The sequence below is a fragment of the Pteronotus mesoamericanus genome, unplaced genomic scaffold (genome assembly GCF_021234165.1).
Source record: "Pteronotus mesoamericanus isolate MK-2021 breed Mesoamerican mustached bat unplaced genomic scaffold, CSHL_Meso_final contig_25, whole genome shotgun sequence".
Lineage (NCBI taxonomy): Eukaryota > Metazoa > Chordata > Mammalia > Chiroptera > Mormoopidae > Pteronotus > Pteronotus mesoamericanus.
Genome location: NW_026555105.1, coordinates 29280111 through 29295317, shown reverse-complemented (window position 1 = coordinate 29295317; position 15207 = coordinate 29280111). Strand labels below are relative to the sequence as shown.

The 15207-nt window shown below is 41.1% G+C and overlaps 1 protein-coding gene and 1 pseudogene across 2 annotated transcripts in view; one reads left to right on the top strand and one right to left on the bottom strand.

The window, feature by feature from the left end:
* Positions 1 to 425: 425 nt before the first annotated feature.
* SLX4IP (SLX4 interacting protein) overlaps positions 426 to 15207 on the bottom strand; it is a 210141-nt gene continuing 195359 nt past the window's right edge. Inside the window, exons 7-8 of one of the 2 annotated variants that reach the window (XM_054574056.1) lie at positions 2456 to 2556; positions 426 to 1176 (exon numbers count right to left, since the gene is read on the bottom strand). In XM_054574056.1, the coding sequence (XP_054430031.1) occupies positions 456 to 1176; positions 2456 to 2556 (822 nt within the window). In that variant the 3' untranslated portion in view covers positions 426 to 455. The remainder of the gene's footprint in view (positions 1177 to 2455; positions 2557 to 15207) is intronic. The other variant, XM_054574055.1, reaches the window with a different exon arrangement.
* LOC129070866 (serine/arginine-rich splicing factor 6-like) lies at positions 9292 to 10425 on the top strand (annotated as a pseudogene).

The following is a 15207-nucleotide window of genomic DNA, read 5'->3' as shown; positions in this document are numbered from 1 at the left end:
TCCTGTGATTTCTGGTTTTTCCCAAAACTAAAATCACCTTTGAAAGGAAAGAGATTTCAGACAGTGGCTAAGATTCAGGAAAATACGACAGGGCAGCTGATGGCGACTGTGTGAGGTCGACTGTGTAAGAGAACTGTGTGAGGTCCCAAGATGCCTATTTTGAAGGGGACTGATGGGCCACTGTCCTATGTACAATGTTTTTTGTATCTTGTATCTTCTTCTATAAATCTCTCTATATTTCATATTACATAAAGGGATACTTTCTGGACAGACCTTGTATAGGCTCCTGAAGGCGACTTTTTTGAAAGCTAACCCTAACACAGAGACATATTTTTCTATTAAAAAAATCATTCTAATTCCTTTGAAATCACAATATCTACACACACGTCTCATTTTTCATAGGTTTGGCCACCATATCTCGCAACCTCAACTCTGCAATCCTCTTTATTAGTAAGTTAGTGGCCTCTTTCGTATTTCTTCCTTTTCTTGGTTGGACTGCCATGAATTGTAGCTAATCTTGCAGTGTTTGTGGCTGAGCCGGTTTGCTTTGCCTGCCCTGGCTTATTTTTCATAAGATGTCTGGAGGAGAGATTTTCCAAAACATGCAACTCTTCATTAGACATGGTTTTCGCCAAATCTTGTTTCAAAAGTAACCCCGGATCTGACAGCTCTGAAGTTGGTAAAATTCTGACAGCTTTGCTTTTTTCCACTATTATTTCTCTCAGGACTAATCGATCACTTCCAAAAGAAACTCTCTTGTGGTGGTCGAAGTCTTCCACAGAGCCACAGTTCCTGCGTTTCTGTTGTGCTCTGGCCCCTCGTGGACTTTGTTTTGGACGTGGTGGTGCTGACTCACAGCTCCAGACAGGGCTCCCGCTTAGAAGCCCTGTCTCTAACCACTCCCCAGGATGAGGTTTTCGCTGGCTGCTAGCGTCTTCTGGCTGAGCCTGATGAACATTTTCCAGCTTTTGAACAGGAAGCCCCCAGTGGCTCTCAGCTGCCTTTATGTAATCCTTTGCTTGTCCCGTGGACTCCGGTGGGGCACTGGATGAAGCCTGACTGCCTCCTCTTCTCACTGCCATCTCTGCAATCACTGAGTCACTATTTGTTCCCACAGTGTCCCTGCTGCTCTGTGATTTGTTCACGATGCTGCTTTTTGTTTCAGCTCTTTTCACACTAAAAAAAGAAATTTTTTTTGTTTTGTTTTGTAATGTTGTAATGTTATGGCTTCCTCCAAATTCCCCTTACCACATCTCCTATACCTGAAAAAAGAAAGCATGCACTACACTCCCTTTTCCCTATCTCCCTGGCAGATCTAGAAAAATCCCCAAGTGTACATTGAAATGCAGACTGCTTCAAGAAACAGGGCTCTCATTTTCCAACACACTGGGATACACTGGACAACACTTTATTTACTGATCACTAGTTTATTAATGGAGTTCATATTTTAACAAAGACAGACAAGTATTCATTTCATATTGTAAGGGTCAACTTGATATACTGATTTTTTCCCCCAGAAGTAAATGCTCAAATACATCCAAAGCAGAAGCTATATTTATGTGTCTCTGTGTGTATGTGTACAAAAACATGTTTATGTATACACAGAGATATACACAATCTCTATTTGTAAGTAAAGACTAATCTTCTGGAATTTCTCTCAGGCCATTTCAAGGTATTACTCAAATATAATCACCATTTAGTTGGTGTGAGGCTTGTTCATTAACTATTGAAAAGAGGATTCAGTTACTATAACTTGAAATATTCTGGGAAAATTTCCAGAGAGTACCCAAGAAAGTAGAAACATGGCAGACACAAGAGAGTGTGTATATATACAAAACCCTTTTCTACAGCATATACAGCAGATGATGCAAACTTCCCTCTAGTAGAAAATTACTCTGAGGGGCAGGATAAGTGCATTGGGGGAAGACTTAGAAACTAGAGATTCTGACTTGGGTGTATATTTGCAGGCTTGCGAATGGCAAGAAATTTCTTAAACCACCAAACTCAAAACAATGAAACTGAAATATTTATTTTGGATAAGCTTTAGTCTGGACAGAAATATATAGATTCATGTTCTTACTGTTGCTATCAGGGACATGAGGATTATCATAATTATGTTAGGGTTGGAAACAAGCATCTTAGAAACGTATTTTTTGAGATCTGCCTGTAGTCACTCTGCAAGTTGTATGAAACACAAAACCAACAGGTGCTTTTCATCTTCATGGCTTGTAATTAAGTGCTCCTTGCAACACACCTGTGAAGCAAGGGCTTGATTCCTGTTGTCCAGAAAGCAAGAGAAAGAGAGGGAGGTGGAAGTCTGTGTCTTTAAAGTAGGCTCAGAGCCAGGGGGGCCGTGATTAAGTTCCATGTACTCTTGTTGAATTCTAGATTTCTTGTTATGTATCTATATGTATAGGCAGTCAAAAATGAGAAAAAGGAAACACATTGGACCTACGTTTCTTTCAGGGCATTTCTCTTGAGCTTTGCACTGGGAGGAAGTGGGCTCTCTGCACACTCAGCAAAATAATCAGAGGCTCCATGGAGAGCTCTTTCCGTCTACTCCAAAAGATAACAAAGGTTCAAATAGAAAAGTCTATTAGCTGAACATGAGAGAAAGCAGTGACACTCTAAATGTCCCAGTGAACAGATTTATTTTTGTGAGGACAAGATGAAATTGCTTAGTGTTAGGCTATCTTGATATTTTAAAATCTAGAACTTTTTGGTAAATTGTCACTTCCCAACCCACACACTTCATACATTAATATGCATCACAAACATATACAAGACTGTAATGGAAGGGATGGTGATTCCAAACCACCTGGGTAACTCTTGGCCAATACATGGTCTCTCTGAGGCCCAGGCTGTGCTGAAGCCCAGAATGTCGGTGCCAGGCAGCAGCATGTTTGTCAGCTTTGATCTTTCAGAGGTCTGATGGTACAGTGGTCTGTACCCTGATTATCCTAAGAATGCTCCACATTTCCCCTTGCTACAAAAATACAAAATATTACCTTTGCAATACTCAAGAATACTTCACGAGTTAAGCCTTCTAATACTGGTACTTTAAAAACTGGAGTTTGAGAATCTTGGCTACTAAAAACCGGGCAGTGTTTTGTTTTGTTTTTTTCTTAAATGAACAGCATTACCATGGTTTTATACAATTCATAGATTACTTGTCTACCTATCCTGATATGTTCTTGTGAAGACATCATTAAGAAGAAATTATAAAATGTACAAATCTCCCAACCTTCACCAATGTTGACCCATTTCATACTTTGGAATTGCTTCCTTTTTGTTAGCAAACAGATAATCCAGACAAAGCGTTAACCTCTCTCATTTTCTAGGACACCAAGTACATTTCCCCGTCAAATTCCACAGTAAAATGCTGCTGCCACAGGACCAGTTGCTTTAGACTTACACTGGAATGAATGACAGCCCTAGGGGTCTGGGAGAGCCATCAATACTCCTGGGGGTCCCGCATTCCATCACTGCCCTGCCTATGGTTTCAGACCCCGACCGGCGTTACCCGAAATCATATCTAGTTACAATCTACATCAGTTTTTAGAGTTAGTGAATGAAATATTACAGGTTTTATTGGGTGATACTGCATTTTGATGCTTCTCCCTTTTCCCCCCTCTAAGACTTACCAGTTAACCAAAAAGAGTTACAGTTGAAAAGTTAAATGAGAACGACTGAGAGAGATTGAGATTTATGTGTGAAACACTTCTAAACATGCCCTATAAGTACAGTAGATTTCCCCCTCACAACCACACCCTGTAAGTGCTGTATTTTCAGAGCTGAACAATTAACATAAGGAGCATGAGTCAGGCTTTGAACAACTCTGTGGGAACCAGAAAGCCTTTTGCTATTAGGAATGATGTAAATTCCCCAAGGCTGGAAGAAGTCCACAATGGAAGGCAGACAGAGTCATAAATAACAATGGATACTGTGGAGACCACAGAAAGTAGGATGCCGTGATAGTGACACTTCTAATCTCATATTGGATTTAATCATGATCCTTATTTATTTACTTTTAAACTCAAAGAGCACTATGTGTTTCCTATGGGAACTTAAAAAACTTCTTTAAGAGACAGACCAATCCACTCTCATCCCAAATTCCTTTGACAACAAACAATGGGGGAAAAGGTCCTTGGAGGAAAAAGGATGACAGAAAATGTGATGGAGTGACAGAAAGAAATGTCCAGTTCAAAAAGTGCAAAACCTGTGACTTCATTTTCAAAAAAAAAAAAAAGAAAGAAAGAAAGAAAGAAAGAAAGAAAAAGCAAAGAGAAAGAAACAAGGCAACGCGGGGTCTCCTGCTCACAAATTAAAACCACATTTGGCAATTTGTTGAAGGAGGCATATTTACATTTGTATGGAAACTGGGTGGGCAGGGGAAAAAAAAAGATTAGACTCTTTCTTCAGCCCTTGAACTGTCAGATCTCATTAGAAATCTCTCATTCCTACATTTCTAGGGTCAATTCAGTACCCTTTGTCACTAAATCACAGCCTCTGGTAACCCCACACAAGTTCTCCAGAGGAAGCAGCTGCCACCTGGGAACAGGATTTCCCAGGGGAGTCGTTCTGATTACAAATGGCTTCTCACATATGGCATCAAAATGCAATCCATGGCTTATCCAAAGGCAACACTCTCAGGTGCAGACAGACAGTGTGTGTTGGGTTTTCAGGGCCTCTCAGGCATACCTGGATGACACTACTCCTTTTTAGATTCTGCCCTGATATCTTCTGCAAAGAATACAGAAAAACTCAACATAATTAAAAAGGCTACCAGTTGGCCATCCAATGTCCAGAGCGAGTAGCCCATGGGTATTTAAGAAATAGGTTACCTAACATGACCTATTTGGGCCTGTATAAATGATTCTTCACAACCTGGAAGCTACCTCTGAGTATGCCAAGGGATAAAATTCTGCAAATATCATTTCCTGGTCACCTTCTCCGCCTCCCCAATTTATTCATTTTTATTTTTGGTAATACTCTGAGGATTTTAGTTTTAAAACTTTCCACTTGTAGAAAATGTCTAGATATAGACATAGAGGACTCTAACCTGGGGGATACCCTCCTTGGCAGTTTGAGCAAACCATGCAGGCTGTCAGACAAGGGCTCAGGCCTTATTCCCACCCCCCGGGATGATGTGGAGACCACGGAGGTGTCCTAAGGTCGAGGACAGTAAAGGACATGTGCTCCAGTACAGATTCAATGGGGGAGGTCGAGTAGGCTGGAGTCTGAGTATGATGATGGCTAACATGACCCCAATGCTATTTGGTCTGATGTGGGAAACACTTTTACAATTTTTGGACAGAAGGGACTACAAAGAGAGCCCTCACCAGAATTAGCTGGGCAACTAAGACTCACTTCCTGCCTCTAGTCAGACAATGAGCTAGACTGAAATGTAGGTATAAATACTGATTAATGTTCAAGTTACAAAGGCAAGTTGAAATTGTGGATAAATCCAGGCATTGAGTCTGCAGTGACTTACTGAATATGGTTTTTTAACAGGACACTGTTGGATTAATGTGGGATAGGGAGAGAAGCTGCACTAGAAAGACATAAAAAGCACCTGCTGTCGAGTGTCTTACTTCTTTAAGGAGTCTAAAACATAGCTTGGATTCCCAAAGGCTAGTGAGAAGACTGTCTATCAGAGACTCAGTATTAGAGGCACTGAGGGAAGTTTTCAAAAGTATAGATTCCCAGGTCCTATCCCTGGAAGTTCTGATTAAAAAAATCTGGGGTGGGGCTAGGAGATCTATATGTAGGTTCCCAGGTAACTCAATAACTGCTGGTACACATGAAAACAATACTCAACAGAGCAGAGAAACATAAACAAAGATAAGCCAGGACACACACTGAGGCAGCATTTGCAAAGTGTGGTGGTTATCTCAGGCATCAAAATCAAGTGGGGGGCTTGTTAAAAAATGTTCTGGATTCTCCCCCCAGAATGTACTGTGTTTGCTTCTCTGGGGGTGCGGTCATCAGGGCATGTGCATTTTAGGCAAGCGCCCCAGTGATTCTGATACCCAGCAGAGTTAATAAACTTCTGTCCTAAAGGAGCAAGGAAGTGGTAACTGAGCAGGGTCCAGCAGAATCACTGAATTCTGTACCAGGAATGTTTTTTTTTTTTTTTTTAAATGTTATTTATTTAGGTTTAGAGAGAGAGGAAGGGAGGGAGAAAGAGAGGGGAAAAAAAACACCTATGTGAGAAACATCGATCGACTGCCTCTTGTATGCACCCTGACCTGGGACTGAACATGAAACCCAGGCATGTTGCCCTGATCAGAAATTAAATGGGCGACCTTTTGCTTGCAGGATGACCCCCAAGCAACTTAGCCACACAGGTCAGGGCTGTACTAGGCATTGTTTGAGGACCTTGTGGAAAAAGACATGGACCCACAGAAATTGTCTTTGCTCTCATAAAGACTCCATCCCAATGGGGAGGACAAGAAACAAACAAGCCTAAGTTAGGTAATGTTATTAAGAAATATAAATGTCTAAACGATAGAAGGGGTGCTGTTTTAAACATGACAGGGAAGCCTCTGGTAAACAAGGTGAGCTTTGCCCAGAGACCTGAGTGGAGAACAAACCAAGTAAAAATACATGTAAGAGCATTTCAGGCAGCGAGAAGCATGAGCACTGAGGCTCTGAGAACAGACACTGCCTGCAAATGGGGAGGAACAGGAAGGCAAATCAGAGAAAGGGGTCAGTGGGCAGGTAAGAAGGATGTGAGTGTGTGTGTACATACCCGTGTGCGCATTGGTGGTTGTGGAGGCAACAAATTGTGTATAGTTTTTTTTTAAGGAACGCATATTTGATTGTGAAGAAGTTTATTATTCTTTGGAAGTTTCCAAGAAGAAATGGGATTTGACATTTTAAGTGGATCATCTTGGCTAAGAAAACAATCCCACAACTGCTTCAAAAAAAAAAACAACAAAAGACGACAACAAAAAAAATGAAAAACACAACAAGGAATAAATCTAACCAAGGATGTAAAAGACCTATGCTCAGAAAATTAGAAGAAACTGAAGAAAAAAGTTGAATGAAACACAAATAAGTGAAAGCATATACCGTGTTCATGGATAGGAAGAATTAACTTCATTAAAATGTCCATGCAACCTCAAGCAATCTATAGATTGTGCACAATTCCTATCAAGATACCAATGGTGCATTTCACAAAACTAGGCCAAATAGTCTAAACATGTATATGGGACCACAAAAGACCCTGAATAGCCTCAGTAACCTTGAGAAAAAAAAGACAAAGTTGGAGGAATCACACTACTTGATATGAAACAATACTACGAGGCCATAGTAATCAAAACAGCATGGTACTGGCATAAAAGACATATAGATCAATGGAACAGAATAGAGGACCCAGAAATAAACCCATAGCTTTAGAGTTTGTTAATATTTGACAAAGGAGGCAGAAACATACCATGGGGTAAATATAGCCCATTGAATAAATGTTGTTGGGAAAACTGGCCAGATATGTGCAAAAAAATGAAACTAGACCACTTTCTTTTTTAAAAAATTGTTTTAAACTTTATTTATTTTAGAGACAAAGGAAGGGAAGGAGAAAGAGAGGGAGAGAAATATCAGTCGGTTGCTTCTTGCACGGACCCCAACTGGGGACAAGGCCCGCAACCCAGGCATGTGCCCTGACCAGAAACTGAACCAGTGACCTTTGGTTTTGTGGTACAACGCTCAACCCACTGAGCCATGTTGGTCAGAGCTAGACCACCTTCTTATACCATACATAAAAATAAACTCAAAATGGATTAAAAATTTAAATGTTAGACTTATAATCATAAAAATACTAGAACAAAATATAGGCAGCAGAACCTTGGACATTTCTTGTAGCAATATTTTTCTTTTTCTCATATATCACCTTGGGCAAGGGAAACAAAAGAAAAAAATAAACAAATAGGTTTACATAAAACTAAAAAGTTTTTGTAAAGCAAAGGAATTCATCTACAAAACAAAAAGACAACCCACAGAATGGGAGAATATATTCACCAAGGATATATCTAGTAAGGGGTTAATATCCAAAACTTAAGAAGAACTTAGAAGACTCAACACCAAAACAAACAAATCCCCCAAACAAACCAATTAAAAAATGGGCAAAGGACCTGAACAGACATTTCTCCAAAGAGGACATATAAATGTCCAATAGACCTATGAAAAGATGTTCAATGTCATTAATCATCAGAGAAATTAAAATTAAAACCACAATGAGGTATCACCTCACACTGCTCAGAATGGCTAATGGCTATCATTAATAAATCAACAAACAACAAGTGCTGGTGAGGATGTAGAGAAAGGGGAACACTTTTGCACTGTTGGGACTGCAGATTGGTATAACCACTGTGGAAAGCAGTGTGGAGAAACCTTAAAAAATTAAAAATGGAACTGCCTTATGACCCAGCAGTTCCACTTCTGGGAATTTATATGATGAAACCCAAAACATAATTTGAAAGAACATAAGCACCCCTATGTTCATGGCAGCTTTATTTATAATAGCCAAGATTTGGAAGCAGCCCAAGTGTCCATTGGTAGATGAGTGGATAAAACAACTATGGTACGTTTACACAATGGAACACTACTTGGCCGTGAAAAAAGAAAAGTTTACCATTGCGACAGCATGGATGGACCTGAAAAACATTATGCTAAGTGAAATAAGTCAGTCAGAGAAAGACAAATACCACATGATTTCACACATATGTGCAATCAAATGAACAAACTGACAAACATACAAAGTGGAGGCAGATGCACAGATAGAGAGAAGGCTAACAGCTCTGGGTTTAGGGGGTATGGGGACTGAGCAAAAATGAAAAAGGACTCATGGACATAGACAACAGTGCAGTGACTGCCGGTGAGATGGGATATAAGGGGGAGAAACAGTAATGGGAAAAATATAATAAAAGAATAAAACCCCAACTGTACTTGAACCAAATAAATTAAAAAAAGGAACAAAAACCCCACAATGAGGTATCACCTCACACATGGCAAAATGGCAATCATCAACAAATCAACAAACACGTGCTGGCAAGGATGTGGAAGAAAGGGAACTCTGGGGCACTAATGGTGGGAATGCAGACTGGGGCAGCCACTGTGGAAAACAGTGTGGAGCTTCTTCAAAAAATTAAAAATGGGATTTTGTGGCTGGACTTGGCTGCCGCTCCTGTGAAAGGCGTGTGTTCGGGCTCTTGGCGTCCCCGCACCCAGACCGCAGCTTCTGCCTTACGGTCCACCTTTCCACAGCCAGCCCTCGGGCCCTCGCCCGCCATGGACATGCCACGCGTCTACATAGGACGCCTTAGCTACCACGTCACGGAGAAGGACATTCAGCGATTTTTCAGTGGCTATGGCCGCCTCCTCGAAATACATCTTAAAAATGGGTACGGCTTCGTGTTGTTCAAGGACTCCCGCGACGCCGACGACGCCGTTTAGGAGCTGAACCGCAAGGATCTCTGTGGCGAGCGCGCCATCGGGGAACATGCACGGGGACCGCGCCACGATCGCGACAGTTAGAGCTATGGAAGCCCCAGTGGTGGAGGTGGATACAGCAGTCGGAGAACTTCTGGCAGAGACAAATATGGACCACCTGTTTGTACAGAATTCAGTCTTATTGTAGAAAATCTTTCTAGTTGCTGCAGCTGGCAAGATTTAAAGGATTTCATGAGACAAGCAGGCGAAGTAACCTACGCGGATGCTCACACAGAACGCACAAACGAAGGAGTAATTGAGTTTTGCTCCAACTCGGACATGAAGCGTGCTTTGGATAAACTAGATTGTACAGAAATAAATGGCAGAAATATTAGGCTCATTGAAGATAAAGCACGATCAAACCATAGGCGGTCTTACTCTGGAAGCAGGTCAAGGTCACGGTCTAGAAGGAGGTCATGAAGTAGGAGTCGCAGGAGCAGCCCCAGTAGATCACGAAGTATCTCAAAAAGTCACTCCTGATCCAGATCTCGGAGCAAAGATCGATCACGTTCTCGGTCAAAAGGCAGAAAATCTAGATCAAAGAGCAAATTGAAGCCCAAGTCTGATCGAGGCTCCCGTTCACGCTCTCGAAGCAGATCTAAGGATGAGTATGAGAAATCTCAAAGCAGGTCTCGTTCTCGATCTCATTCCCCCAAAGAAAATGGAAAGGGTGATATAAAGTCAAAGTCTAGATCAAGGATCAGGTCTCATTCCAATTCTCCTCTACCTGCTCCACCCTCAAAAATTCATTCTGTGTCCCCTCCACCAAAAAGAGCTTCAGGATCCCATTCTAGATCCCACTTAAAGTCAAGGTCACAGTCCAGATCGAGTTCCAGAGATTAATCCAGAACTCTATGTTCTTTGCACACTATTATGGAACACTTTCCTACTTGCTTAGGTAGGCAGTTACTCTTCCATGTTTGTACTTGGCCTCTCCTGCAAGAGGAATCCGCTGAAAACAAGGGCACATGGAAATTTGTGGCCAAATTTGATGAAAAAGATGGGGTTCTAAAGAAATGGTGGCATGAAGACTTCCTCTCTTCTTTGTAGAATTAAGATAACTTTGATTTTATAGCTTTTGAGCTAAAATAACTTTTGTAAAGATTAAGCTCATTTAGTTTTTTTGTTTTTAAGTATTTCAGAAGGATCTGCTGCAGGGGTTTTGTTTTTATTTGTTTGCTTTTAAATTTAAACAATTTCAAGCTTTGGATACTTATTAAAGCTTTAGAGGGAGAACCCATTTTTCAATTATGTTGGTTTTTTATAAAGCCTAAGTTATGTAAGATTTCAATAAAACTTTGTTACCAAGATGACTGCCTTATTGAATAGGTCACTATTAATTCCTTTAAATATTGATATCTGCTGTTTATGGAAACAGTATAAATTCTACTTAAGTGTAAAACAAGGAAAGGCTCAAACCAGCAATAAATTATTCAATTTAGATAAAATTATTTTGTTGTTAATCAGATTGGCCGAAGTCATTGTATCTGCCCATTTAACAAGTTAAAAATAAAATATTTTGTAGCCCCCCCAAAAAAATTACAAATGGAATTGTCTAATGACCCAGTGATTTCACTTCTGGGAATATATTCAAAGAAACTCAAAACACTGATCCAAAAGAATATGCGCAGCCCTATGTTCATTGCAGCACCATGTACAATAACCAAGATTTGGAAGCTGCTCCTGTACCTATCAGTAGATGAGTGGGTAAAAAATCTGTGGTACATTTATACAATGAAATCCCACTCAGCCATAAAAAAAGAAGGAAATCTTACCTTTTGTGATAGCACGGATGAACCTGGAGAGTGTTATGCTAAGTGAAATAAGCCAGTCAGAGAAAGACAAATACTATATGATTTCACTCTTATGTAGAATCTAATGACCAAAATAAACTAACAAAATAGAAACAGACTCATAGATAGAGAACAGACTGACAGTTGTCAGAGGGGAGGGGTGTTGTGGTACTGGGTGAAAAAGGTGAAGGGATTCAGGAAAAAAAAAAGCAACAAACCTCATAGACATAGACAACAGGGTGGTGTTCACCAGAGGGAAAGGTGGGTATGGGGGAGGTAAAAGAAGGTATAAGGGGAATAAATGGTGATGGAAAGACACTTGGCTTGGGGTGGTAAACATACAGTATACAGATAATGTATCATAAGATTGTACACCTGAAACATATAGTTTTACTAACCAATGTCACCTAAATAAATTCAATAAAAAAGAAAAAGAGGATTCTCTTGGGTTTAGTAGGACAAGGTGGAAGCAGAGAGACCAGTGATGAGACTACTGCAACAGTCCACTCAGAGATGATGGATGGGTCTTGGAGGAGGCAGGGGGTAGAGAAGTGGTTACATTAGAAATAAAATTTAAAGGGAGACCCAAAAGAATGTGCTGATAGATTAAATATAAGAGATAAGAGGAAGAAAAAAGTCAAGGATGATTCCAACATTTATGGTTTTATTTGAAAGTTACCCTTCACTAATACAGGAAACAGGGAGAGGGGAAGGGCTGGGGAAGAGGAACCAAGAAATCAATTCTAGATATGTACACTTTAAGAGTCCTCCTGCATATGGAGGGGCTGAGGAGGCAGTTAAGATACAGGCTGCAGGACGAGAGAGGTCTAGGCTGTGTCTAGAGGTCTAGACACAAAGCTGGGAAGTCCACCGAGATGGTATTTAAAGGCATCGGTCAAAACGAGCTACACAGGGAGTGAATTTGGATGAGGAAAAAAGAAAGTTGAGAATGGGGAGGGTTCAGGAAAGCAGACTACTAAGGAAAGAGAAAAAAATCAAGATAACAGGAGGTCCCTAGAGGCAAGAGGAGAAAGTGCTTCATTGAAAGTGACAACTGTGTCAAATGCTGTTGACTGGTTCGAAGTGAAACTGATCAGTAGACGTTAACTTGACAAAAGCTGTTTTTGGTGAAGTGCTGGAACCTGAGCTCACCTGGGATGGTTTCAAGAGTGAAGCAAAGACAGAGTGGAGACCAGAACAATCCGGTATAAATGCATCAGGAGTGGTACATGTAACTTTAAATTTTATCCAAACCAATTAAAAAAGTACAAGGAAACTGGTGAAATTAAATTTCAGTTACATATTAACTTGATATATTAAATGTCATTGTAACATGTAATCAATAAAAATATTGAGCTATTTTATATTTTTATACTGTCTTTGAAATCTTTGAAAATAGTATGTATTTTACATGTACAGTACATCCTTTCTGACTTGCCACATTTCAAACGCTCCATCACCAAATGTGACCAGTGGCTACAGTGTTGGTCAGCACAGGTCTAGACAACACCTTCGAAGGGTCTGCAGTAAAAAGGAGCAGAGGGATGGGATAATTGCTGGATCGGAGGAGGTAGTTAATGGAGGGTGAGTCAGTGATGACTCTGCAACAGGCGTTATTTGGAGAGATGTGATCAGCTACTGTGTGCCAGTCTCTATGTGTCAGGCACTGTTTCATGTATTTACCAATGTCACTGTCAAAACAACTTGGTGAAGCAGGTAATATTATTAATACACCCCAGGGACCTGATTCAACATGGACAAACAATATGGGTGACAATGCCACTACTCATCTGACAGATATGGCTCCTGCTGGGAAAATCTTCCTGCCTGCTCTGAAGCTCCTGGCTATAGACCCAGGGACATCAGCATGAGTCTAGACTGGAACAGAGAAGGGCAGATCCTTGGGTCCATGATATCAGGCTGCTGGTCACTCCAAGAGCCCTATGTGTCTATCATGATTATAGCTCACTCCAACCACGCTGCCTGCCAGTGTGGTGCTCCTAGAGCACTAAGAGCCACAGGTGGAAGGTTAGACAGGAACAAACCCACCAGACTCTTGTTTCCAGGACTGCAGAACATCCTGCCTGATAAGAAGGCAATAAAGGGAGAAGAGGGAAAAATGCCCTTTAATGCTAATTAAGATTATTCTTACAGTAGTACTTAATGTAGTAATGACTGTGGTCCTCTCAGCCCTTACCTTCTGAGAGTTGAGTCTATTTTCTCATGGTGATGTACATGAGTTTCTTCTAATTCTGTTTTATTCAAATAAAATTAATTACTAATTCACCCAAAGTATTTTAAAAGTAGGTAGTTCATAGTAGAGTATTAAAATACACAGCGTTAGGTCATATTTTGAACATGACTGTTTCTGAATTTCTTGTGATCACATCGGCTGAGAATGTTATACCCAGAGCTGATCAAACCAGGTGAACGCTCAGAGGCTGAAAGGTGAAGCAGAGGCGAGGGGGATGGAGGAAAGCTCTGGCACTCCGCGTCTGCTTGTCCCAGAGCCAGTTTCTCATCCTTGATGGGTGGTTTCTCATCTAGCCTGTCAGGATTGTTTGGGAAGTTTAAATGCAGTGAGGTAGATCAAGCACACTTGGGAAGCTGGAATGCACTGAACACATTTTCTTGACATTACTGGAAAAGAAAACCTGATGCCTATATAAACCATGTGGGGTTTTATGAGGGCAAAGGATGCCTTGCATCTGTAGGGAACTTACATGATTAAAGTCCTTTTCCCCACATCTCATCAGAGTCTTATTGAGTATTCGGCAGACAGGTATTGTCTCTATTTGACAGACTGGGAAGAATGAGACCTGATGGACTAAGTGTCCAAGGCAGCACAGGTAGCTAGGGGGCTAGGGGCAGAACGGAGCTGAGAAGGCCTGGCCGCTGTACAGTGTTCTCTCCACTGTGCTCAGTGGGTCATTGCTGTCATGGTTAGAGATGGAGTGGTAGGAAGAGTACAGGACTCCGAGTCGTCCCTGGGTCCTTGGTTCCAGGTCCCTCTCTGCCACTACTTCATTGTGAGAGCTGGGTAAGCGACTTATCTTCTCTGAACATGAGTTTCCTCAACTATGAGAAAAAAGGATGGTAATAATATCTTGCTAGTGGACACTCATTCACTTCCTGAAAATGACACTCAGATTTTCTTCCAGGGAATCATGTGCCCACTGTCCATCCAATGTCCATGCTTTCAGGAGGCCTCGTCTCCATGCCTGACACAGGAAGCGGGCCTGTGACCCAGTCCAGGCCAACTGGAGTGCAGAACTCATGAGCTGCAAAGAGATGTATGACCTACAGGTGGCCCGGGAAGAGGCCTGCTCTTTTTTCTCAAGGACCAGGAACAACTACCACACACAGACTGAGAATGAAGCCAACGCAGTAAAAGGCAGAACCAGAAGATGGTGAGAAACAGTCTTTATGATACTCTTTGTACCTCTAATCAAGCCATACCCGAATCCTGAACTTTTCAGGCACATGAGCCCAAAACCTTCACTTTTTACTAAGCCATGTATAAAAACTTTTATTTAGTGATTTGGGACAGAGAGGAAGAGAAAAAGAAACACTGATTTGTTGTTCCACTTATTTATGCATCCACTGGTTGATTCTTGTATGTGCCCTGACCGGAATTAAACCCTCAACTTTGACGTACTGGGATAATGCTCTAACCAACTTACCTAGCCGGACAGGGCCTTCATGAGCCATTCTGAATTGGCCTTCCTGACCCTTGAAAACTAAAAGGTTCAAGACTGATACAATCTCTTCTCATATTTGTTGCACTGAATAAGTTATTGTATGCAACAGCCCTCTGCAAACAATAAAGACCTTTTGCAAACAATAAAAGCAGAGTAAAAGTAATATGTTACCAGCTCATTTGGGGGCTAAAAATAATAATAAAATATAAAGCTGTAACTAC